A 25,552-nucleotide genomic window follows, 5' to 3' on the forward strand; every position below is an offset into this window, starting at 1 on the left:
ACGACCCCATACACTAGCACTATCCTACACACGACCCCATACACTAGCACTATCCTACACACGACCCCATACACTAGCACTATCCTACACACGACCCCATACACTAGCACTATCCTACACACGACCCCATACACTAGCACTATCCTACACACGACCCCATACACTAGCACTATCCTACACACGACCCCATACACTAGCACTATCCTACACACGACCCCATACACTAGCACTATCCTACACACTAGGCACAATTTACAATTTACAGAAACCATTTAACCTACAAACCTATTCGTCTTTGGAATGGGGAGGAAACCGGAGTTCCTGGAGAAACTCCACATGGTCAGGGGGGGAGAACGTACAAACTCCACACAGACAGCACCCGTAGCCAGAATCAAACCTGGGTCTCTGCTGCTGTAAGGCAGCAACTCTACCGCTATACCACTGTGCCACCCAAGGTTTCCATTGTTTTACGCAAAGGGTGGTAGATATATGGAACATGCTGCCAGAGGAGGTAGTTGATGCAGGTACTATCACAACACTTAAAACATTTGGACAGGTATATGGAGGGATATGGCTCTAATTCCATCTATTTGTGGATGGTCATCTGTGCCAATAATACATGATCTGTAATCTATACTTGGTTTCCATTTCAAACAGTCCAAAACTAGATGCAAAATGAAGAAAAATCAAATCTGAACATTTGATTTGATAAAATCACGTATTATATGTTTTGAAGTATTACTCATATGCCACAGCACACAACTATGTGTTAATAAAACATGATTGACAATCATACGGTATTTACAAACACAGAAGCTGCTGTACTTCATGTTATAAAGTCTTTAAACCGGAAATTGAAAGTGAAACTGAATTTTATTTGTTGCAAGACTTTGAGAACAGCAGAGGAACGAAAACAACTTGATAAAACCTTCGCAGGAGTAAAATGGGAAAAATCTATCAAGTGTTAGTGAAGGGGCTCAAGGGAGAAACAACTACTGTTGATATTTCACAGACTGAAAAAGAGTTCAATGAGACGACGGTTCTGGTGTTTAAAAGGAAACTGTTGACAAAATTCCCGCAAGGAACAGGTATTTAAGCAATAAGTTGGAAATGTATTTATAGTTTTAAAAACCTGTTTAACCCAGCAGTTTTACACGATTTTCTGAGGGATAGCATCTGTCTCATTTGTACAGGATTTCTAACGCTGTTTTTTTCTGGTGTAAAATTCCCCCACTCATGTCAACGATAGCATAACAAACTAAATATGTAGGAAGGAACTGCAGATGCTGGTTTAAACTGAAGATAGGCACAAAAAGCTGGAGTAACTCAGCGGGACAGGCGGCATCTCTGGAGAGAAGTAATGGGTGACGTTTCGGGTCGAGACCCTTCTTCAGACAATCTGAATTTCGGGTCGAGACCCATCTGCAGAAATGTCAATGGGCTACAAACATGACAGCTCCTAGTTTTCACAGAACAAACTGGTCTTATTAAGCTAGTTTCTTGAAACAATGCTGTATAAATGATTAGGGCTGGTAGAGCTGCTGCCTACAGACATGGGTTTGATCCTGAATACGGGTGGGTGCTGTGTGTACATTCTCCCTGTGACCGCACGGAGATGTCTGGGTGGTCCGGTTTCCTCCCACACTCCAAAGAAGTACATGTCGTTTAATTGGCTTCAGTAAAAATTGTAAATTGCCTGTACTGTGTAAGATAGAGCTGGTGTATGGTGATCTTGTTTCCGCGCTGTATCTTTAAAAACTGGGCTTATTCACAAAGTTCCCAGAAACAATGCCATGTAAATTACTGACTATAAAAAGTGCACCCTTTAACTTCGTTACTCCCATCACAAGAACAACCTCACATATATCTCTCGCCTGTTGCTATCTTCAAAAATCATTCCAAGATATTAAAGCTGCTGATTTTTGCCGTATGTGGGTGACCAGAAAAATCTTGAGGGAGCTGATGGGAATGTAGGGAAAATAAATGGATGAGCTCTATAGAACTGTGACTAGGCTGGGTTTAGAATATTGTGTTGCAGTTCTGGTTGCCCCATTACAGAAAGCATTTGGAAGCTTTGGAAGGAGTGCAGAGGGTATTTACCAGAATGATGCCTAGATTAGAAGGTATTAGTTACAAAAAGAGTTTGGATAGACTTGGATTGTTTTCTCTTGACATCGGAGATTGTGGGCAAACCTGACAGAAGTATATAAAAGTATGAGGCGTATAGATAGGGTAGACAGTCAGAACTTTCTCCTAGGATAGAAATATCAAATACTAAAGGGCATAACTTTATGGTGAGAGGGGCAAATTTAAAGCAGGTGTGTGGGGCAGGTTTTTTACACAGAGGGTGATGGGTGCCTGGAACATGCTGCAAGGGGTGGTGGAGGCAGAGATGATAGTGGCATTTAAGAGGCTTTGCACAGACACGCGTATATGCATGGAATGGATGGATATGGATTATCCGCAAACAGATAACAGATAATGTGGGCTGAAGGGCCTGTTTGTGTGCTATACTGTTCAATGTTCCATGTCCTAAGTGTGGGAATAGAGTAAAAATTGGTCGACACAAAGTGCTGGAGTAACTCAGTGGGTCAGGCAGCATATCCAGAGAGAAAGGATTGGTGAAGTGTCAGGACCCTTCTTCAGACTGGGTGTTTGACTAACAGTGGAGACAAGATGAGCCAAAGTTCCTCTTTCAGAGCTGTGTAGTTCCATGACTCCATGACACTGTGCTTTGCCATGTTATTCTCTGGTGATCACAAAAACCTGCAAAACACATCAACAAAGAACCCCATGCTGAAACAAATAATATTATCCCACCTTCAATGCACAAGTAAATAAGCAACCCTCTTCCGTGAACCACACAGTTAAAGTTCTTGCTATTTTTGTGCCTTTCGCAAACAATACTAGGACATTTGCACCATTTCCTTAATGCCAAAACAAAACAGCAAACTGTGGCTTAGGTCCTAAGGTTTCATAGAAACATAGAAATTAGGTGCAGGAGTAGGCCATTCGGCACTTCGAGCCTGCACCGCCATTCAATAGGATCATGGCTGATCATCGAACTCAGTATCCTGTACCTGCCTTCTCTCCATACCCCCTGATCCCTTTAGCCACAAGGGCCACATCTAACTCCCTCTTAAATATAGCCAATGAACTGGCCTCAAATACCTTCTGTGGCAGAGAATTCCAGAGATTCTCTGTGTGAAAAATGTTTTTCTCATCCCTTATCCTTAAACTGTGACCCCTTGTTCTGGACTTCCCCAACATCGGTAACAATCTTCCTGCATCTAGCCTGTCCAAACCCTTAAGAATTTTGTAAGTGTCAATAAGATCCCCCCTCAAACTTCTAAATTCTAGCGAGTACAAGCCGAGTCTATCCAGTCTTTCTTCATATGAAAGTCCTGCCATCCCAGGAATCAGTCTGGTGAACCTTCTCTGTACTCCCTCCATGGCAAGAATGTCTTTCCTCAGATTAGGAGACTAAAACTGTACGCAATACTCCAGGTGTGGTCTTACCAAGGCCCTGTACAACTGCAGTAGACCCTCCCTGCTCCTATACTCAAATCCTTTTGCTATGAATGCTAAAATACCATTCGCTTTCTTCACTGCCTGCTGCACCTACATGTCTACTTTCAATGACTGGTGTACCATGACCCCCAGGTCTTGTTACATCTCCCCTTTTCCTAATCGGCCACCATTCAGATAACAGTCTACTTTCCTGTTCTTGCCACTAAAGTGGATAACCTCCCATTTATCCACATTATACTGCATCTGCCATGCATTTGCCCATTCACCCAGCCTATCCAAGTCACCTTGCAGCCTCCTAGCATCCTCCACACAGCTAACACTGCCCCCCAGCTTCGTGTCATCCGCAAACTTGGAGATGTTGCATTCAATTCCCTCGTCCAAATCATTAATATATTGTAAATACCTGGGGTCCCAGAACTGAGCCTTGCGGTACCCCACTAGTCACTGCCTGCCATTGTGAAAAGGACCCGTTTACTCCAACTCTTTGCTTCCTGTCTGCCAGCCAGTTCTCTATCCACATCAATAATGAACCCCCAATACCATGTGCTTTACCGTGTTTCCTGAGCAGAATTTAAAACGCAGTATTTGAGGGAAACTGTTTATCTACCACAGGATTCAAGATGTTCATTCGGAAAAAAACCTTCTTTTTTGAATCATGAGTTTTACAGCATAACAACATCCGGTCAAGGAATATCCACTCTTTTTCAGAACTTCAGCAGGGAGTTGAACAAGAACATGCTGAAGAATATAATCCCTCTGTCAGATTCCTGAAGAGCAAGTGTAATTAGGCAAAGGAGTGGGGCCTTGAAAATAATGGGATGATTGGCTGGGCGACACAAATGAAAGTTGCACTCTAGATTCCTCTAAGTCGGATAGTTCCATACCTGATTGTATTACATCAGAAATGTATTACACTTTCTTGAAGTCGTTAGGCTTTGTTTAATCTTGGGAATTATGTTAATTCAGTGATCCAGCATTGAAACAGGTCCTTTGGCCTAATGAGTCCATGCTGACCATTGAAGACCCATTAACACCAGTTCTATGTTATCCCACTTTCTCATCCATGCTTACACACTTGGGGCAATTTTACAGCAGCCGATTAACCTACAAACCCACACGTCTTTGGGATGTGGTCACAGGGAGAACATGCGAACTCCACTCAGCGAGCACCAAGGTCAGGATCGAACCCATGGTCTCTGGCATTGCAGGGCCTCAATGCTGCAGCTGCATCAGTTGCGTTTGTATTCCTCTCACTATCTTGCTTTTGCTTTTGGTTTAGTTCAAGCCGAGGATCTCCGCCTTCTTTTTGCCAATGAACAACTGGAAGATGATAAAAGGCTCTCGGATTATAAGGTCATGGATAAATCCACAATAATGATGGTGTTGCGACTGCCTGGAGGAGGAAGACGTTGCTAATATTGTGAAGAAAGCTGAAGCCATTGCCAAGATCTGCCGTCTCGATATTAATGAAAACTCTCTCCTCAATGTTGTTGAAACAGAATGCAAAATGGGTTTCATATCTTTATCCTTTTATCCTTTAAAAATGATTTAAGAATATCTCTAGTGGCATTTAATATGGAAGTTAATTACATGGAATGAGTAAACCATCAATTTTATCTATATTTTTCAAATAGGAAACCTGTATATAACTGGTTATTTCAGTCTGGTCTCTTATTGCTCGGATTATTTCCAGCACTTGGTTGGTTGATTTTAATATGAATGTACCTTTATGACTCTTTCAGTTATTGCAAACATTAAAGTTCACATAATATGTTTCTGCACATTAATTTTATTTCCCTATCTTATTACCAATAAATATTATACATAAAACCAGACTAATCTATGTCGGATATGCAGGTTGCCTCCCAGTATGACTTTTGTCAAATGATTATTAAAAATAATATTCTAAATAAGTTGATTGGACAGAGATAAGTGAACTTAAATGATGTAGATATTGAATAACATAACAGTAGTGGTTAAAGTTCATTCAATTTCACCATGTGGTGGGCAGCACAGTAATGTAGCAGGCAGAGCCCAGGTTCCATCCTGACCTCTGGTGCTGGCTGTGTGGAGTTGACACGTTTTTCCCGTGACTGTGTGGATTGACTCCAGATGCTCTGGTTTCGTCCCAGGTCCCTAAACATATGGGTTTGTAGGTTAATTGGCCTCTGTAAATTGTTCCTAGTGTGTAGGGGAGTGGATGCAAAAGTGGGATAACATAGAACTAGTGTGATCGGATGATCAATAGTTGCCGTGGGCTCAATGGGCCTCCTGTGGGCAAAAGTATTTGAAGACATAGAGCATGTGTGCATTTAAACATCTTTCCTGATAAATATATTAGCTTATTGAGACATTTTTCAATCTCTGAAGCTAAATTTCACATTGTGAAGCTACCCTTCACAATACACAATGGTTCAACTGGGTCTTCTGATGCTCTCAAGTTGCCACCATGAACCAGACTGCCAAACTCCAGGAATCCATGGGATAAGAGTCCAGCGAGTTGGGGCTGAGCGGCAACTTTTTCACACAGTGGGTTTACAGAACGAGCTGCCAGAGGATGTAGTTGCGGCATATACAATAACAACATTTAGAAGCCATTTGGACAGGGACATGGATAGGAAAAGTTGAAAGGATATGGAACCAAATGGGACTAGCTTAGATCAGGTATTTTGATCAGTATGAATGATCAAAGTTGGGTCAAAGTGCCTGTTCCACGCTTTATGACTATGACTGCCCTTGAGAAGCACTGAAGTTATGGCTCCTGGTCACAATATGTGCCTTCATATTTGACACCATGAACCAGAGTACCAAACTCCATCAATCCACACAATAAGAGTCCAGTGGGTTGGTGTTGAAGGGCAATTTTTTCACATGGAGGGTGGTGGGCATGGTGGAACGAGCTGCCGGAGGATGTAGGTGAGACATGTACTACAACAACATTTAAAAGACATTTGGACAGGAACATGGATGGGAAAGGTTGAAAGGGATATGGGCCAAATGGGACTAGCGTAGATGGGGCATTTTGATCGGCATGAACTAGTTGGGTTGAAGGGCCTGTTCCTCACTCTATGACTATGACTGTCTTAGAGAAGCACAGAAGTTCAACAGAAGTAATGGCATCTGGTCATAATATGTGCCTCAATATTTGCATTAGATTTTGGTTTAATTTAGCAGCCTGAAAACTTTGTATTTAAGATGTTCAGGAGCACAGAGCACCCAACCTGACAGTCCAGTTGATGGAATAAAGAGGCAGAAACTCCCTTTCATGAATGGTATTATTCAAATGCAATGCTCTCTTTATTTATCTATTCTTGGTTATTTGCTGTACACAGTTTATTGCAATATCTTCTGCCTTGCCAACATGATTACACTTCAAAACTGCCTCCTGAAATGGGACAGTTGTTTTGTTTTCTGTCCATCCCTGAAATAAGGAGAAACCTGTTAGGTCTGTTCCTCGGTTCAAGTGGGAACAATAAACTCAACTACAACAGCCATTGAAAATGGTGTTTAACCACAATAGAATTCATGGATGTGTGTATTGGGATAGAAACTGGATGTGACATGGAGGTTCAGCCATTATGTTGAATGACATTAGACTTTACTTTAGACTTTAGAGATACAGCGCGGAAACAGGTCCTTTGGCCCACAGAGTCCGCGCCCACCAGCAATCACCTTGTTCCCTAACCTACACACACCAGGGACAATTATTTACGGTCAACCTACAAACCTGTATGTCTTTGGAGTGAGGAGGAGACCAGTGCACCAGGACAAAACCCATGAAGTCACTGGGATACCATACAAACTCCTTATAGACAGCACCCCTAGTCAGGAGTGAGTCTGGCTCTCTGGCGTTGTGAGGCGGCAACTCTACCGTTGCACCACTGTGCCGCACATTTTGAATGGCCAAGCAGATTCAAGGAGCAAAGTGTGCAACCTCTAGCGCTGTTTCACAACTGTATCCACAATTTACACTCCTCCTGGATATCATGGCCATTCTGCTGTTTTCCTCCAACTGAGTTTGACACCGAACAGGCAAAGTGCGATCAACAGTGTTGGGTTGCATTGCAAGCGGATGTGGAAGCAGTTAATTGGAAGATCTCACTGACTGAGGCTGGAAGAACTTCCACAGCCCCAGAACGTCACTACTGAAGATCCTTTTGAAACTGCCCTTGGGCAGGCCACCTTCATCTGCATCATTTATTTCCTCTCGTCTATAGTATGCATGAAGCATATGGCTCACCTCCTTTCACAACACTCTGTTGGTAACATAGCCCAGTCAGCCTAAGGCAGAGCATGACTACCTATCATGCTTGGGGCTGATGATTGACCAGTACAGACACCATGTGGATCTGAGGTCACAAACAAAATAAATAAAACATATTTGCATTAGATAGATATAAAATGCTGGAGTAACTCAGAGGGTCAGGCAGCATCTCCGGAAAAAAAAGATGGTTCCCAAACCAAAATGTCACCCATCCTTTTTCACCCACACTGCCTGACCAGTTGGGTTACTGCAGCATTTTGTGTTTATCTTCAGTATAAACCAGCATCTGCATTTACAAACCATTTTTCTTTGTTCTTAGAGCCACCACCGTCAACCTGAATCTCCTATCATTCACATTTAGCCCGCTACTTGTAATGTAAGAGTTAAAACGTACTTTTCAACTAAAATGAAGTTGTCTGCAAACAGTTCCCAGGTCAAGCATGCAGGTTCGCTTAAGACAACAATTAGGTGCTTTGTAAAATATTTGGGCTCACTTAGAAGAACCAGTAAATCATATTATGTAGCCACAAGGGAATATAGATGTGAGATGAGGCAAACATTTCCTCCTGGAGACATCCCAAGACTTGCTTGGATGCTGATGCAAGGAATAATCCATGCTTCCATCATTTAGGGGAGACCTTAGTCTTAAAAAAACAAAGCATAGTAAACTGCTGTTTGTAGGCTAGCATTGAAGTGAGGGCTCATTGATTTTATGTGCATAATGCAAGTGAGCTCACCGGACTGTGATTTTGGAAAGACACCAGGACCCACAGACTTTGATATGTTTTGTTTTAAGAAGGAAATCCAAACAAATCTATTGCTACTAACATTGTGAGGTTTAGCAGTTGAAGGTCGTGTTAATTGAAGGATATGTTTATTTGACACTCTGCTGCTGTTTAGTTGTGGTTTATTATAGTTTTATTGTTGTTTTGATAAATGTATTTCTCCCATAATTTCATATTGTTTGAGTGTTCTTCCATCATTGATCTGAACCCTCAACACCTGCTCATATTACATTACTAACGAGCAAAACATTAACATTGGCTGTCGAAGGAAACCTGTGTTTGTAACAGCAGGATAGAGACTGGGTAACGAGTACACCATGAATTGAAACTCCCCTCCGGATGCATTTCAAAGCCTCAACACAATCTAAATTATCTAAGTCAGGATGCTGGAGAAATATTTGTCTAGATGGACAGAGATGCAATGACAAGTCACAGCCATCAAGGGGCAGAGACGTTCAAGGGGCAGAGAAGTTCACATCATTTCCATCCCTAATGTTAGGCCCAATATTCATCTCCTCGCTCAAGAGCTCATCCATGTCTGTAATATTCATGTTAGGGGCAGCACAATGGAGCAAGGGGAGGCACGGTGGCGTAGCGGTAGAGTTGCTGCCATACAGCGCCAGAGACTTGGGTTTGATCCTGACTACAGGTGCTGTCTGTACAGGGTTTATACGTTCTCCTTGTGACCGCTTGGGGTTTTCCCCAGGTGCTCCAATTTCCTCCCACGCTCCAGAGATGTACAGGTTTGTAGGTTAATGGGCTTTGGTAAAAATTGTAAAATTGTCCCTAGTGTGTAGGAAAGTGCTTGTGTATGGGATGATCCATGGTCGGCATGGACCTGGTGGGCCGAAGGGCCTGTTTCCACCCTGTATTTCTAAAGTAAACTAAAGATAGACACAAAAAGCTGGAGTAACTCAGCAGGACAGGCAGTATCTCTGGAGAGAAGGAATGGGTGACATTCTTCATACTGGTTAGTGAAGAGAAACGAGAGATATAGACAATGATGTGGAAAGACAGAGAACACTTAATGAAAGATGTGCAACACGGTAATGATGATCAAGGAAATAGGCCATTGTTAGCTGTTTGTTGGGTGAAAACCAGAAGCTAGTGTGACTTGGGTGGCGGAGGGATGGAGAGAGAGGGAATGCCGGGCCATTCTAAACTAAACTAAAGTGGCTTTGATAAAATAGTACATTTTCCCTAGTGTGTGGGATAGTTCTAGTGCATGGACTCGATGGGCTGAAGGGCATGTTTTGGCATTGTATCTCTAAAGTCCTATTATTAAGGATATTTGGAGGCTCCTCTTTCCTATTTGATGGCTCTCACACAGAGGGACATGGACAGCAACAATCTACATCTGTAATTTTCCCTTTTCCAACTTTGTGACTTTTGGGCCTGGAGTGGGGCCGTACATCGCCCGGCGCGGGCGGCCTTAATGGCCGTGGGACTTTCCATCACCCGCCTGGGGCTTCGACATCGGGAGAGAACTGGTGCAGGGGAGAGAAAAGACTTTGCCTTCCATCACAGTGAGGAGCAGATTCACTGTGATGGATGTTTGTGTAAATTGAATTGTTGTGTGTCTTGTAGGAATTGTTTGGTTTGTATGGTTGTAGAAACAGAGTTTTGTTTGAGCCTCACTGTGGTTTAAATGATAATTAATAAATATTGTGTTGTATATTGTATTGTATTCTAGTTGTACATGTTTCAACATTGGCATGCGTTATCATGTCTTACAATCACAGGGTCTGAGAATTCCTGCTAACATCTTTTGGGTGCTCCAGCCACATCCATTAAAGCACATTCGCAATGTTGAGCCAAATAAGTGCATGTGGCCAGTGTCACCACGCTCCTTAGAGCTCATAAATTAAATATCATAGTCTGATCCTGAACGTCTGTGTGAAGAGTTAGCTGTAAAACGTACTATGCAGGAAATAATGTGTTAATGTGCTGACAGCAGTTTCCTGCACAAGAGGAGTTGGGTGTGTGTTTTACATCCTGTAGACCTATTGGCTGCAAATGCTACAATGCTACAAAACACATATCATGTGATCGGCTGTCGAGTTTGTTATCTTCAGACACTGTTGAAGGGACTTTCCTGTCAAGTTTCCGCTTGTCAACGAGCAGAAAGTCTATACATTACAGCTGGGAAGACGTCAACTGTACCAGGACAAATGGAGAAACGCTACGACCCCGAAGATCGCACTCTGAAATTTGTGAAAAGTAAAGATGAAATCACAGGTAAATATAAAGATATTTTATTACATGAAGTATTTTGAGGTATTAAACCAACTGCTGGATTCACTGCAGGACTTAAATCATGACCTTTATTTTTTAACTGGAATAAACAGATTTATAGATGATACATGATACATTTTGTTTATTGCTAGGCTAAGATTTGGAGTTGAGTTTTAAAACGTGTAACCCGACTAAGTATAGTTTAGTCGTTTTCATAATGAATGTAAAAGTGAAAGTGAATGTAGCGATGACAGACGATGGAGTACATGGGGAATTAATACTTTTCTCTGCAGTCATGGGCTTAAGTTTCAAAGAAGCAGTGCTAAATATGTAGTGATCCCTGAACAAGATCCCAGGTTTGAATAGGTGGCTCGGGGGGGAGAGACGTGGGAGAAACAGGTTTCATTTCTGGAGGCTCTGGTTGCAGGAGTGGGGAAAAGTGACCTGTTCCACTGGGACCGGCTTCACCTGAAGTGAGTTAAGACCCCACACTAAGACAATCAAACTGACCCACTTGCTGGCTTTATTCTCATCTGTGATATTTTTAACAACGAATACACAAACATTGATTAAAGTTTAAAAAAAACGTGCGCAGATAATGTGTCGTTGGCCCAAACTCCACAGAGCGATGTTCAAGACATTGGCCTTTAATTCCTGGTTTCCAGAATTTAGAAGATTGAGGCGGGATCTTATAGAAACTTACAAAATTCTTAAGGGGTTGGACAGGCTGGATGCAGGAAGATTGTTCCTGATGTTGGGGAAGTCCAGAACAATGGGTCACAGTTTAAGGATAAGGGGGAAGTCTTTTAGGACCGAGATGAGAAAAACATTTTTCACACAGAGAGTGGTGAATCTGTGCAATTCTCTGCCACAGAAGGTAGTTGAGGCCAGTTCATTGGCTATATTTAAGAGGGAGTTAGATGTGGCCCTTGTGGCTAAAGGGATCAGGGGGTATGGAGAGAAGGCAGGTACAGGATACTGAGTTGGATGATCAGCCATGATCATATTGAATGGCGGTGCAGGCTCGAAGGGCCGAATGGCCTACTCCTGCACCTATTTTCTATGTTTCTATGTTCACTCAAAATGAGTGAAAGAGCAGGGAGACCGGGAGCTGAGTGTGGGTACTGGGTGTGGGAATTGTGCACTGAATGACCCCAGGCATTGAATGAGGGAGTTAGACAGTGCCTGGGGGATTTCGATATTGAGTGAGGGTGTTTGGTGCTAGGTGGAGGAGTAGAGATACAACAGAAGGAGTTTGGCATTGAGTGAGATTTGGGTATTGAGTGCGGGAGTTGGGCACCGTGAGAAATGAGCTGTGAGTGCGGGGAGTTTCTGGAGGATTTCAAACCCCATTCTGTCAACCCTATCTCAAACACTACATTCCACCCCAGAGGTTAACATATGATGAGTGTTTGATGGCTTTGGGCCTGGGCTCGCTGGAGTTTAGGAGGATGAAAGGGGGACCTCATAGAAACTTACCGAATAATGAAAGGCCTGGTTAGCGTGGATGTGGAGAGGATGTTTCCACTAATGGGAGAGTCTTGGATCAGAGGGCACAGCCTCAGAATAAAAGGACATGCCTATAGACAGGAGATGAGCAGGAATTTCTTTAGTTAGGGTGGTGAATCTGTGGAGTTCATTGCCATAGACGCTGCGGAGGCCAAGTAAATTAGTATTTTTAAAGCAGAGTTTGACAGATTCTTGATAAGTAATGGTGTCAAAGGTCATGGGGAGGTGGCAGGAGAATGGGGTTGAGAGGGAAAGATAGACCAGCCATGATTGAATGGCCGAATAGACTTAACCGGCCAAACTAAATTGAAAAGACAACATCCATTTGTGGCTTTGGTCCTCGTGTCAAATTTAAAGTTTTGATTTACAAGAACATTAACAACCTCCAGACCAAGGCTTATAGAAACATAGAAACATAGAAATTAGGTGCAGGAGTAGGCCATTCGGCCCTTCGAGCCTGCACCGCCATTCAATATGATCATGGCTGATCATCCAACTCAGTATCCCGTACCTGCCTTCTCTCCATACCCTCTGATCCCCTTAGCCACAAGGGCCACATCTAACTCCCTCTTAAATATAGCCAATGAACTGGCCTCGACTACCCTGTGTGGCAGAGAGTTCCAGAGATTCACCACTCTCTGTGTGAAAAAAGTTCTTCTCATCTCGGTTTTAAAGGATTTCCCCCTTATCCTAAAACTGTGACCCCTTGTCCTGGACTTCCCCAACATCGGGAACAATCTTCCTGCATCTAGCCTGTCCAACCCCTTAAGAATTTTGTAAGTTGCTATAAGATCCCCTCTCAATCTCCTAAATTCTAGAGAGTATAAACCAAGTCTATCCAGTCTTTCTTCATAAGACAGTCCTGACATCCCAGGAATCAGTCTGGTGAACCTTCTCTGCACTCCCTCTATGGCAATAATGTCCTTCCTCAGATTTGGAGACCAAAACTGTACGCAATACTCCAGGTGTGGTCTCACCAAGACCATGTACAACTGCAGTAGAACCTCCCTGCTCCTATACTCAAATCCTTTTGCTATGAAAGCTAACATACCATTCGCTTTCTTCACTGCCTGTTGCACCTGCATGCCTACTTTCAATGACTGGTGTACCATGACACCCAGGTCTCGCTGCATCTCCCCTTTTCCTAGTCGGCCACCATTCAGATAATAGTCTGCTTTCCTGTTTTTGCCACCAAAATGGATAACCTCACATTTATCCACATTATACTGCATCTGCCAAACATTTGCCCACTCACCCAGCCTATCCAAGTCACCTTGCAGTCTCCTAGCATCCTCCTCACAGCTAACACTGCCCCCCAGCTTAGTGTCATCCGCAAACTTGGAGATATTGCCTTCAATTCCCTCATCCAGATCATTAATATATATTGTAAATAGCTGGGGTCCCAGCACTGAGCCTTGCGGTACCCCACTAGTCACTGCCTGCCATTGTGAAAAGGACCCGTTTACTCCTACTCTTTGCTTCCTGTTTGCCAGCCAGTTCTCTATCCACATCAATACTGAACCCCCCAATGCCATGTGCTTTAAGTTTGTATACTAATCTCTTATGTGGGACCTTGTCGAAAGCCTTCTGGAAGTCCAGATACACCATGTTTTGTTTCCTAACCTGGACCTTAAGTACAAGTATTGGGCAACTAGTTATTTCCTTTGCACACTTTTTAAAAGGACTGTATAACTTATAATTTCAGGAGATGACGATCCCAACATTTTGCGAGCTGAAATGTCCTGCAAGCATGCAGTGGACCCAAACTCACTGACCCAGTGGTGTCGCAGTCTCCTGGATCGGGTAGGAAGTGAGCTCTGTAGATTTAATAGAGCCACATAACTGTGTAAAAATATCTCTTTCTTCTACACTGCTACTTGATTAACATTGATTGTTTGATTTTACATTTTGTCAGGAAAAGTCTGTTTCCAAATGATTCACCCTCCTCCTCCAATGTCAGGTGAAAGGTCGCATTAGTGACCCCACCAAGGAAGTACCTGACCATAATTTATTTGTTACATTGGGTTCAGTTGCAGGAATTGTGGAGAGAATTGTGCAGTGACTAGTGGGGTGCCGCAAGGTTCGGTGCTGGGACCCCAGTTATTTACAATATATATTAACGATTTAAACGAGGGAATTAAATGTAACATCTCCACGTTTGCTGATGACACAAAGCTGGGTGGCATTGTGAGCTGCGAGGAGGATGCTATGAGGCTGCAGGGTGACTTGGATAGGTTGGGTGAGTGGGCAGATGCATGGCAGGTGCAGTATAATGTGGATAAATGTAAGGTTATCCAATTTGGTGGGAAGATTTAAATTAGATTAGATCCTTTATTTGTCATTCAGACCTTTCGGTCTGAACGAAATGTCGTTGCCTGCAGTCATACATGTAATAATAAATAATAAAACACACAATAAACACAAATAAACATCCACCACAGTGAGTTCACCAGGCACCTCCTCACTGTGATGGAGGCAAAAGTCTTAAAGTTACTGTCTCTTCCCTCCTCATTCTCCCTCTGCGCTGAGGCGATATGTTGTTACCCCACCGGGCGATGGTAGTCAGTCCCGCGGCTCAACCGATCTCCACGAACAGGCCGGGTCAAGATCCGCTGCCGGGGGTGGTCGAAGCTGCCGCCCTCCAGTCCAGTGGACGCAGCTGTTGCCGCGGGAGCTCCGGAAAACAGGCACCAGCCTGTGACCTGTGAGCTCCCGACGATGTTGTCCACTGGCCCGCGCCCGAGCCCCGGATTCAAGTCGCCGCCGCCGGAACGCCGTCCCCGCGCCGGACCGCCGCCGCCGGAACGCCGCCACAGCTCGAAGACGGCCAGCCTCGCGTTGGTGAGTCCTGGCTGGCTCTGCCTCCGGAGCCTCGAGGTCGGTCGCAGGTTGGAGGCCGCCAGCTCCGCCATTAGGCCTCAGCGCAGACGGAGGCAGAGAAGGGGGGATACGACAGAAGAGTCGCATTCCCCCGAAGGGAGAGACAGAAAACCATGTTTAAGCCCCCCCCCTCCCCCCCCACACATAACACAACCTAATAAACTAAAATTTAACTAAACATGACAAAAAAAACAACATCAAAAAAGTAAAGACAGACGGACTGCAGGCGATCCGCAGCCGTTCAACAGCGCCGCCACTTTAGGAAATGGGGAAGTGCAACAAGATCTGGGTGTGTTTGCACATCAGTCACTGAAAGTACGCATGCAGGTGCAGCAGGCAGTGAAGAAAGTGAATGGCATGTTGGCCTTCATTGCAGAGGATTTGAGTTTAGGGTCAAGGAGGTCCTACTGCAGTTGTACAGGGCCTTGGTGAAATCGCACCTGGAGTATTGTGTGCAATTTTGGTCTCCTAATTTGAGGAAGGACTTTATTGTTAGTGAGGGAGTGCAGCGTAGGTTCACCAGGTTAATTCCCGGGATTGCAGGACTGACATAATGGGTCGAATGGGCTTGAATTCACTGGAATTTAAAAGGATGAGGGGCGATCTTATAGAAAATTCTTAAAGGTTTGGACAGGCTAGACGCAGGAAAAATGATCCCGATGTTGGGGGAGTCCTGAACCAGGGGTCACAGTTTAAGAATAAGGGCTGGGCCATTTAGGACTGAGATGATGAAACACTTTTTCACCCAGAGAGTTGTGAATCTGTGGAATTCTCTGCCACAGAAGGCAGTGGAAGCCAATTCACTGGATGTTTTCAAGAGGGAGTTAGATTTAGCTCTTAGGGCTAAAGGAATCAAGGGTTATAGGGAAAAAGCAGGAACGGGGTACTGATTTTAGATGATCAGCCATGATCATATTGAATTGCGGTTCTAGCTCAATGGGCCAAATGACTTACTCCTGCACCTATTTTTCTATGTTTCTATGTTTCTAATAAGCATTTAAAAACTCATCCTTGGGATAACACCATTTACAGCATCACTAGCATTTACACCCCATGCTTAACTACAAGTGAACCAACCTGGTTGCAAGCTAAATCCTCGCTCATTCTTCTAAGGTCAAGTGAATATAACGCTGGTTTGTTTAATCCCTCTTCAAGTGGAATCAGTCCAGTGAATCTTCCATGTACTGGACTGGCCATTCAGTATTAAATGCTGGGCATTTAGAGAATTCACCATTCAAGCAGGGAGATTGTCATTGAGCCAGAACTAGACATTGAGTGAGCAAGTTGGGCTCCAAATGAGAATTGGGCACTAAGTGTGACCTGGCCATTCAGTGAGGGTTTGGGGCACTGTGAGAGAATTGAGCATTGTGTGACAGAGCAGAGAAATTAGCTGATGGAGCAGAACTCTGTGAGAATTAGACACTAATTATGGGTGTTGAGGACTTAGTTACTTAATGCCACTTGGGGATTGAATGAGGGAGTTGGCCACTCACTGGGGGAGTTTGATATTGGGGGGGGGGGGGGGGGGGGGGGGGGGGGGGGGGGGGGGGGGGGGGGAGTTGGAAACTGTGTGAATTCAGCACTCAGTAAAGACTTTGGGACAGTGAGAAATGAGCTCCACAGCAGGAAGTTGGGAGAAGGGTAAGTGGGCATAGAGAGTACTTTGAGAGAGGCAACTCGGGATTGAGAAAAGGAGAAGGGCCGAATGGCCTACTCCTGTACCTATTGTCTATTGCGTTTGGTTGCATGAAGAGGTTGCCTCTGCCCTTCTCATTACAGAGAGAGAAGGCAAGTTTGATGAATGAGTTTTAACCAAATTTGAAATTACAGGGTCAGTACAAGTTTTACTGCCCAGCGCTGAAAAATGGAACGACAGAGAACTGTGGACAGGAGTGGTCCTATCATGAAGTTCGCAAACTGGCAGTGCTGACCAGTGAGGAGCAGCGACATTTTGAGGAAACAGTCGCTGTGCTGGCTGCTGCTGAGTATTGCGAATATAAATCAGTACGTATAACGATTAGAAACATTAGTTCCGGACAGTATATTACTGAAAATAAGGATAACTGTCCTGTACTCCCATGGTTGTGTCTGTATTACATTCCTTAATCACAATTATATGGTGGCGCAGCGGTAGAGTTGCTACTTACAGCGTTAGAGACACAGATATGATCCTGCGGGTGCTGTCTGTATGGAGTTTGCACGTTCTCCCCGTGACCGCGTGGGTTTTCCCTGGGTGCTCCGGTTTACTCCCACACTGCAAAGACGTACGGGTTTGTAGGTTAATTGGCTTTGGTAAAAAATATAAATTGTTCCTATTGTGCCCCAAATCACCCACACACTAGTCCTATTCTACACACTAGGGGTAATTTACAGAATTACTGATGGGTGGCGTGGGCCGAAGGGCCTGCTTCTGTTCTCTATCTCTAAACTAAACTAAACTAGATTGTTATGGTGGTCTATAGCAATTGCAGCACATGTTTAGGTGCATGCTTAAAAAGGGTTTAGGAGATACGAGGAATTAGCTGGTGAACCAGTGGGTTGGGTGGCATCTCTGGAGAACATGGATAGGTGATGTTTCAGGTCGGTAAAAGGGTTATCTCTGTGATATAATTTACTTTGCAAATTGTTTATTATGGTCTCTTATCAACAGTGTCCTGGTTGTCAAACATTTGTTGAACGCACAGATCTGAGTAACCTGAGTGTCCACTGCACCATCTGTACAGCAGAGAAAGGCCATGTTTATGAGTTCTGCTGGCAGTGCCTGAAGCAGTGGAAGGGACCGGGCCCACGATCTGATCGATGCAGCAACGAAGGCTGCACCAACATGGAATTGGAAATCCTGCGCACTTGTCCATTAGTCAGCCTCATAGAGACTGTGGTGAAGAAGTGCCCTTCTATTCGAGCCTGTCCGACGTGTGGCAAGCTGCTTGAACACAACCAGAGGGGATGTAAAAATATTATCTGTTGTAGGTGTCATGTTGAATTTTGCTTTGCCTGTCTCGAGCTGACTCCCATATGCCAGGCAAAGAGACCTGAGTCGTGGTTTGATGTCTGTGCCAAAGGCATTAGTCCAAGGCAAACTGCAATCCCAACATGGCATAGACATGACTAAATACATTACACAAAGAACATGGCACCAAATGCAACCTTATTACGATGGCGCTCAGCTTTACCTTACTAACATTCCTCCAAGCCTTCCCCTGACATTTACATTTCTGGACTTTGTGTCTGACTTTCTCATCTGAATATTCATTCACCGTTGGAAAACTGAAGCAACCATCCTCAAGCCAGCACAAACATTGCTTCCTGCTGTATCCAAGCTTCCCTCTGACATGTTCTGAACATGACCATTTGCAGCCATACTGCCTTACCTGACTTGAATTGAGCTTCAGATTTCATATCTGTGCCATCAGACAGGCCACCTAATTTCATCGTGGTTATAGTGACACAGTTCTGCCTCTTCAGTTATCTGTGTCTTCGTGATGCCTAGATTTCACTATTCTAGTGCATACTGTAAACAGGTAGTCAATGAAGCTCGACTGCCTATGCCCAAACTTGCACTGACCACACCTCAATTAGGTACATTGCAATTAAGCATTACTTTGATTCCTGATCTTGTCCTCTTTTTGTAACCTCCCCCCTCAACCCACAACCAGGAATCTACAACCTTTAGTGATGTCCACACCCCTTCAAGGCTCGTGCAGTGCTGATTTCATCATTGCTTATATTGCCTGGACCTTAAATACTGCAATCCCCTTCTTAATTATCCTAATCCCTCTACCATTAACAGTGATCATAATTCAATAGGTATCTTAATATTCAACAGAGATTGTCATAAACAATGTTGTATAAGTGTAAACCTTTTTAACTTTGTATCGCTAGTATTCTTCTGCACAGTAAGATCAGGTTCACAGAAACATGATGAGAAGGGATAACACTTCTCTTGGTTCTCTTGTCTTGTCACCTCTCCAGTCAAAACAATCATGGAAAGAGAACTCAGCCACAGCTTAAATGAACATTGTAACCAATCTTTCATATTTGTGAAATTGAAGCAAATAAAAACTCTTCAATCATTCTTAGTTAAAGCTGACATGTGAAATAATATGTACAATGACGTAATTATATTCATTTTATTATCATGGTTGGAATATTTTATTACATTTTCTTAAACCCTGCTACGTGACAGGACCTGATAAACTAATTGAATCAATCAGAAAGCTTTATACCTGACTGATAATGAGATTAATAATTTAAACTGAAAACAGATGGATGAACGCAGTTAAACAAAGTATGTGTTTCGACGCCGATTCTTTTAACAGAATAAACTTCCAAAGATTGTATTTGTAGCCTCACCATTGCACTGTGAGCCCTAAATTCTGCCACCCAACCAGAAGGAACAGGAGGAAGTGGCAGCTACTTCATTATTGAGGACACCTGCACAGTAAAAGGAATAAACATAGAATTATTGAAAATAGTTGCAGGAGTAGGCCATTCGGAGCTTCGAGCCAATACCATCATTCAATATGATCATGGCTGATCATCCAAAAACAGTACCCCATTCCTGATTTTTCCCCATATCCCTTGATTCCGTTAGCCCTAAGAGCTAAATCTAACTCTCTCTTGAAAACATCCAGTGAATTGGCCTCCACTGCCTTCTGTGGCAGAGAATTCCACAGATTCACAACTCTCTGGGTGAAAAAGTTTTTCCTGAACTTAGTCCTAAATGGCCGACCCCTTAATCTTAAACTGTGATCCCTGGTTCTGGACTCCCCAAACACAGGGAACATGTTTCCTGCAGCTTTGAGGGAACAAATGCACTAACATCATAGAAATGTGTTTTTCACTATTATTGAGAGACTCGTTCAGTTTTGTTTTGCTTACTTCTGTTTAGCAAATTCAGGGTCTAAAATTAGCCGATCAATTATCATTTACTGCCAAAGGACTTAAACCTCCCCAAGTTCTTTAACATAAGATAATTTGTATTGCATGTGATGGAATTGTTATTATTTGATGCAGTCACCAATCATTTAAATGGCCTATTGTGAATGATATGCTTAATATCAACTGAATAAATGGTTGTGCAATGACATATGAAGTATTGCTGTGGTCATTTGATAGCCAACGTTCACATTAACTGAAGAGCAATGTGTAACAGTGGTGCTTGATCATCACACTTTGAATTTGTAGAAAGTAAAATTGAACACAAGCTCATAAATTGGAGGAACAGAATTAGTCCATTCACCCCATCAAGTCTACTCTGCCATTCAATCATAAAAACATAGAAAATAGGTGCATGAGTAGGCCATTCGGCCCTTCAAGCCTGCACCGCCATTCAATATGATCATGGCTGATCATCCAACTCAGTATCCTGTACTTGCCTTCTCTCCATACCCCCTGATCCCTTTAGCCAAAAGGGCCACATCTAACTCCCTCTTAAATATAGCCAATGAACTGGCCTCAACTACCAGCTGTGGCAGAGAATTCCAGAGATTCACCACTCTCTGTGTAAAAAATGATTTTCTCATCTCGGTCCGAAAAGACTTCCCTCTTATCCTTAAACTGTGACCCCTAGTTCTGGACTTCCCCAACATCGGGAATAATCTTCCTGCATCTAGCCTGTCCAACCCCTTAAGAATTTTGTAAGTTTCTATAAGATCCCCCCTCAATCTTCTAAATTCTAGCGTGTACAAGCCGAGTCTATCCAGCCTCCCATGGAGGAATGCAAATAACTCTGCTTTGAAGGATGTTTAATTAATAGATGCAAATTAATGTTGTTGTTTAACATTTCATTTGGAGTTTGATGGTTATTTTTCCCATTTGAACCAATAGGCTTCTTTATTAACAAAAATAACAAGTTAGTATTAGAAGTATCTTTTTGCAAATGAAGCCAATTCATTTTCATAAGTTATGTACCACTTCTCCCTTGAAGATAGACATGAAATGCTGGAGTAACTCAGCGGGGCAGGCAGCATCTCTGGAGAGATGGAATGGGTCATGTCACCCATTCCTTCTCTCCAGTGATGCTGCCTATCAGTCTGAAGAAGGATCTCAACCTGAAACGTCACTCATTCCTTCCCTACGCTGCATATCCCGCTGAGTTACTCCAGCATTTTGTGTCTATCTTCGATTTAAACAAACGTCTGCAGATCTTTCCTACACATTCCCTCTTCTCTTTGGTGGATGACTGTAATGCTGCCAGGCGGTGGATAGAGATATCTTTGTGCGACTGGCCAGAACGACACGCGAAAGCATCCTGGCTCCACTTTCGTAACTCAAAACACTTTCTGTGGTTCCAATGAACTACATCTCACATTAGCACCCTGAAGTTGCAATGAGGCTAAAACTATCAACAAACTATTCAACACAAACTATCAATGGAAATTCAAAGTAGCACCTTCACCAGTTGAACTGGCTGAGGCAGAAGGGCATTGCCAGCAGACTGGATCAATGGCAAATGGTGAGTGCCACAAATTACTTGCCCACATCCTTATCATTCTAACTACTTCAGGTGCATCTGTCCATAACATTGATGTTAGGAGTGATTACCGCACAGTTCTAGTGGAGAAATGATCCTGTTTTCCATCTAAGGATACATTTTGTTATGTTGGCATGCACGGGGTCGCATGGTGGCGCAGCGGTAGAGTTGCTGCCTTTCAGCACTAGACACCCAGGTTCCATCCTGACCACGGGTGCTGTCTGTACGGAGTTTGTACTTTCTCCCCATGACCTGCATAGGGTTTCTCCGGGGTGCTCTGCATTTCTTCAACACTCCAAAGACGTACAGGTTTGGAGGCTAATTGGCCTGGTAAAGTTGTAAATTGTCCCTAGTGTGTGTAGGATAGTGTTAGTGTGCAGGGATCGCTTGTTTGACTCGTTCTCGGTGGGCCAAAGGGCCTGTTTCCACGCTGTATCTCTGAACTAAACTAAACTAAAACAGCCTCTTGCTGTAAAGGATCGACTCAGAACAAATCTGCCAACTCAACACGAGATATCCATGTGACATCTTGGACATGAGCAACTGCAGAAATATACACAATCTGTAACCTAATGGCCATCAATCTTGCATTACAGTTAAGTCAGTGAGCCTCTCCGATTCCAAGAGGAATGCATAAGGTTCTATCTAAAAATGAAGTTCATAAGATCATATCATAGGAGCAGAATTCGGCCATTCGGCCCATTGAGTCTACTCCGCCATTCATTCATGGCTGATCTATCTTTCCCTCTCAACACCATTCTCCTGCCTTCTCCCCATAACCTTTGTCAACCTGGCAAACCTACAGTGATTCGAAGAGGGACGCACAAGAGCTTGTGATGTGTTTAAAAATGAGGGGAAAATGCGTGTCATACTGGTTTGACGGCTCCTTGAGTGAAGTGCAGGAATTGGCAAAATGCCAAAGTTGTATTTAACCGAGCCCAGCCCCTGTCTTGTAAATCATCAGCAGTTGTAAGAAGTCAAAACTGAAACTAAATAAATGGGTTACAGGAATATTGCGAAATGCAAAACAAGTAGCTTCAGCAAAACAAGGATGATCTCAGCAGGTCAGGCAACCTCTGTCCTATATTGAACCAGTCCCCCAACAGAGAGCTACACTCTGTTTGAAAAACATTTTTTTGCATACATGCAAAAGCAAATGAAAATTAGAAATACTTCCAAGGTGCTTAGATTGGGCATGATCGTTCAATAACTTTCACTATGTGAACTTTGATAGTAAGGGAAACAAGCAAGAGATTCTGTGTTTGCAAACAGGACTATTGATGTTAATGAGTTTAGAGATACACCGAGTCCTCACTGACTAGTGATCCCCGTACATTAACACTATCCTACACACACATATGGGAGAATTTGACATTTATACCAAACTAATTATCGTACAAACCTGTCCGTCATTGGAGTGTGGGAGGAAACCGAAGCTCTATGTGAAAACCCCCGCTGTCACAGGGAGAACATACAAACTCCATACAGACAGCCCCCTTAGTCAGGATTGAACCTGGGTCTCTGGTGCTGGACGGCAGCAACTCAACACAAACGTGCTTCTTGATGCCTATGCAGCTGTCACAGCTCGGCTTTACAGAAAATCATGGTACGGACTGGTTTCCTGGAATGTATCACCTTCCTCCCTCAGTAATGCAGGTTTGCCTGTACCTCCACCACCAATAACCCTGCCACAGTTACTCATCCAGGCTACTCCAAAGAGGACCTTTCAAACCCCTGTCTTCTCTGTCCAAGTAAGGACAAGGTCGATAGGTGCATGGAAATGCCACCACCTGCTGGTTCCACTGCCCAAAGTGAGACACAAAAGGCTGGAGTAACTCAAATGTCAGGCAGCATCACTGGAGAAAATGAATAAGTGACTTTTCTGTGTTGAAACCCTTCTGCAGACGGTCAAGGGAGAGGCAAACCAGAGGTATGACAAGGTTCAGAATAAATCAGGGACAGCACTGATGACCAAGGAAAGGTGGAGCCCACAATGGTCCATTGTTGGCTGTGGAAGTGGTGATGCGAACAGTGGATCTGGCAGGACTAGGGTGGGGTAGGAATGGAGATGGAATACAAGGGCTACTTGAAATTGAAGAACTCAATATTCATACCAAAGATATAACCATATAACAATTACAGCACGGAAACAGGCCATCTCGGCCCTTCTAGTCCTTGCCGAACACTTATTCTCCCCTAGTCCCATCTACCTATAAGATAGACACAAAAGGCTGGAGTAAGTCAATGGGACAGGCAGCATCTCTGGAGAGGAATGGGTAACGTTTTGGGTCGATACCCTCGAGCTTGTAAGCTGCCCAAGTGAAATATGAAATATGTTCCTTCAAAGCGTCACCTATTCCTTCTCTCCAGAGATGCTGCCTGTCCTGCTGAGTCCAGCATTGTGTGTCACATCAGTTGTAGATTAGCCCACTTTCTCATCCACTCCCTACACACCGTTCAGAGGCCTGAACCTTCCTAATTTGAGGAAGGACATTCTTGCTATTGAGGGAGTGCAGCGTAGGTTTACAAGGTTAATTCCTGGGATGTCGGGACTGTCATATGCTGAGAGAATGGAGCGGCTGGGCTTGTACACTCTGGAGTTTAGAAGGATGAGAGGGTATCTCATTGAAACAAATAAGATTGTTAAGGGCTTGACACGCTAGAGGCAGGGAACATGTTCCCGATGTTGGGGGAGTCCAGAACCAGGGGCCACAGTTTAAGAATAAGGAGTAAGCCATTTAGAACAGAGACAAGGAAACACTTTTTCTCACAGAGAGTGGTGAGTTTGTGGAATTCTTTGCCTCAGAGGGCGGTGGAGGCGGGTTCTCTGGATGTTTTCAAGAGTGAGCTAGATAGGGCTCTTAAAAATAGTGGAGTCAGGGGATATGGGGAGAAGGCAGGAACGGGGTACTGATTGTGGATGATCAGCCATGATCACATTGAATGGCGGTGCTGGCTCGAAGGGCCGAATGGCCTCCTCCTGCACTTATTGTCTATTGTCTTTTGAACCCTGCAGCTTATCTTTGATTTCCGATCTTTATGAATGTTAACATGGTTGTCAGTGCCCATCCCCCCGGTGGCCTGTGACACATCACCTCCCCCCCATCCCCCGCCACCTCCGTGCAGATTTTCCCCAGCACCTAGCCCACGTTGGGATGGTTTAGTTTAGTTCATAGAGCATGGAAGCAGGCCCTTCGGCCCATCGAGTCAATGCCGACCATCAATCACCTGTTCACTACTTGTATCCACTCCCCAAACATTCGAGGAAATTTACAGAGGGCCAATTAACCTACAAACCCGCAGGTCCTTGAGATGTGGGAGTAAACCGGAGCACCCGGAGGAGACCCACGCGGTCACACTCTGCTTTACGCCTCTACGCCTCCCTGTCCACTCCAAACCTCTAACCTCTTAACTTAGACCCATGCCCCTAAGTATTTGTAGTTTAGTTTGGAGATACAGCACGGAAACAGGCCCTTCGGCTCACCGAGAGCGGTCTGACCAGCGATCTCTGTACACCCGCACTCTCCTACACTCACTATGGACAATTCACAATCGTTACCGAAGCCAATTGGCCTGCCAAACCTTCGCTCCATAGATGCCGCTGCACCCGCTGAGATTCTGCCTGTAGAGAGTAAGGAAGATTCAAACAAGAGGACATGTCGTCTGTTGTCGGCCTCATTAAAGGGGGCAATGAGGAGGAATACAGAGACATTATAAGTAACTTTGTGGAGTGGAGCGCACACAATAACCTCCATCTTAACACCAAAAAAACAAAGGAGATAGTGGTGGACTTCAGGAGGGGGAGGAGGAGGACTCAAGCAACGCCGATCACCATTAAGGGCACTGAGGTGGAGGTGGTCGCTAATCACAGGT

General features: G+C 44.0%; 2 protein-coding genes across 2 annotated transcripts; both read left to right on the plus strand.

Annotated features, from left to right (window-relative positions):
- The first annotated feature begins 838 nt into the window (after positions 1 to 838).
- On the plus strand, positions 839 to 5,361 carry LOC116979526 (polyubiquitin-like). The gene is made up of 2 exons (XM_033031055.1): positions 839 to 1,088; positions 4,811 to 5,361. Exons 1-2 carry the CDS (start codon positions 944 to 946, stop codon positions 4,945 to 4,947), a joined length of 282 nt encoding a protein of 93 aa, XP_032886946.1. The 5' UTR covers positions 839 to 943; the 3' UTR covers positions 4,948 to 5,361.
- A 5,257-nt stretch (positions 5,362 to 10,618) lies between these two features.
- Positions 10,619 to 19,118, plus strand: LOC116979525. The gene is made up of 4 exons (XM_033031054.1): positions 10,619 to 10,818; positions 14,030 to 14,127; positions 17,035 to 17,208; positions 17,855 to 19,118. Exons 1-4 carry the CDS (start codon positions 10,752 to 10,754, stop codon positions 18,314 to 18,316), a joined length of 801 nt encoding a protein of 266 aa, XP_032886945.1. The 5' UTR covers positions 10,619 to 10,751; the 3' UTR covers positions 18,317 to 19,118.
- The last annotated feature ends 6,434 nt before the right edge of the window (positions 19,119 to 25,552 follow it).

This window comes from Amblyraja radiata, chromosome 13 (genome assembly GCF_010909765.2).
Source record: "Amblyraja radiata isolate CabotCenter1 chromosome 13, sAmbRad1.1.pri, whole genome shotgun sequence".
Lineage (NCBI taxonomy): Eukaryota > Metazoa > Chordata > Chondrichthyes > Rajiformes > Rajidae > Amblyraja > Amblyraja radiata.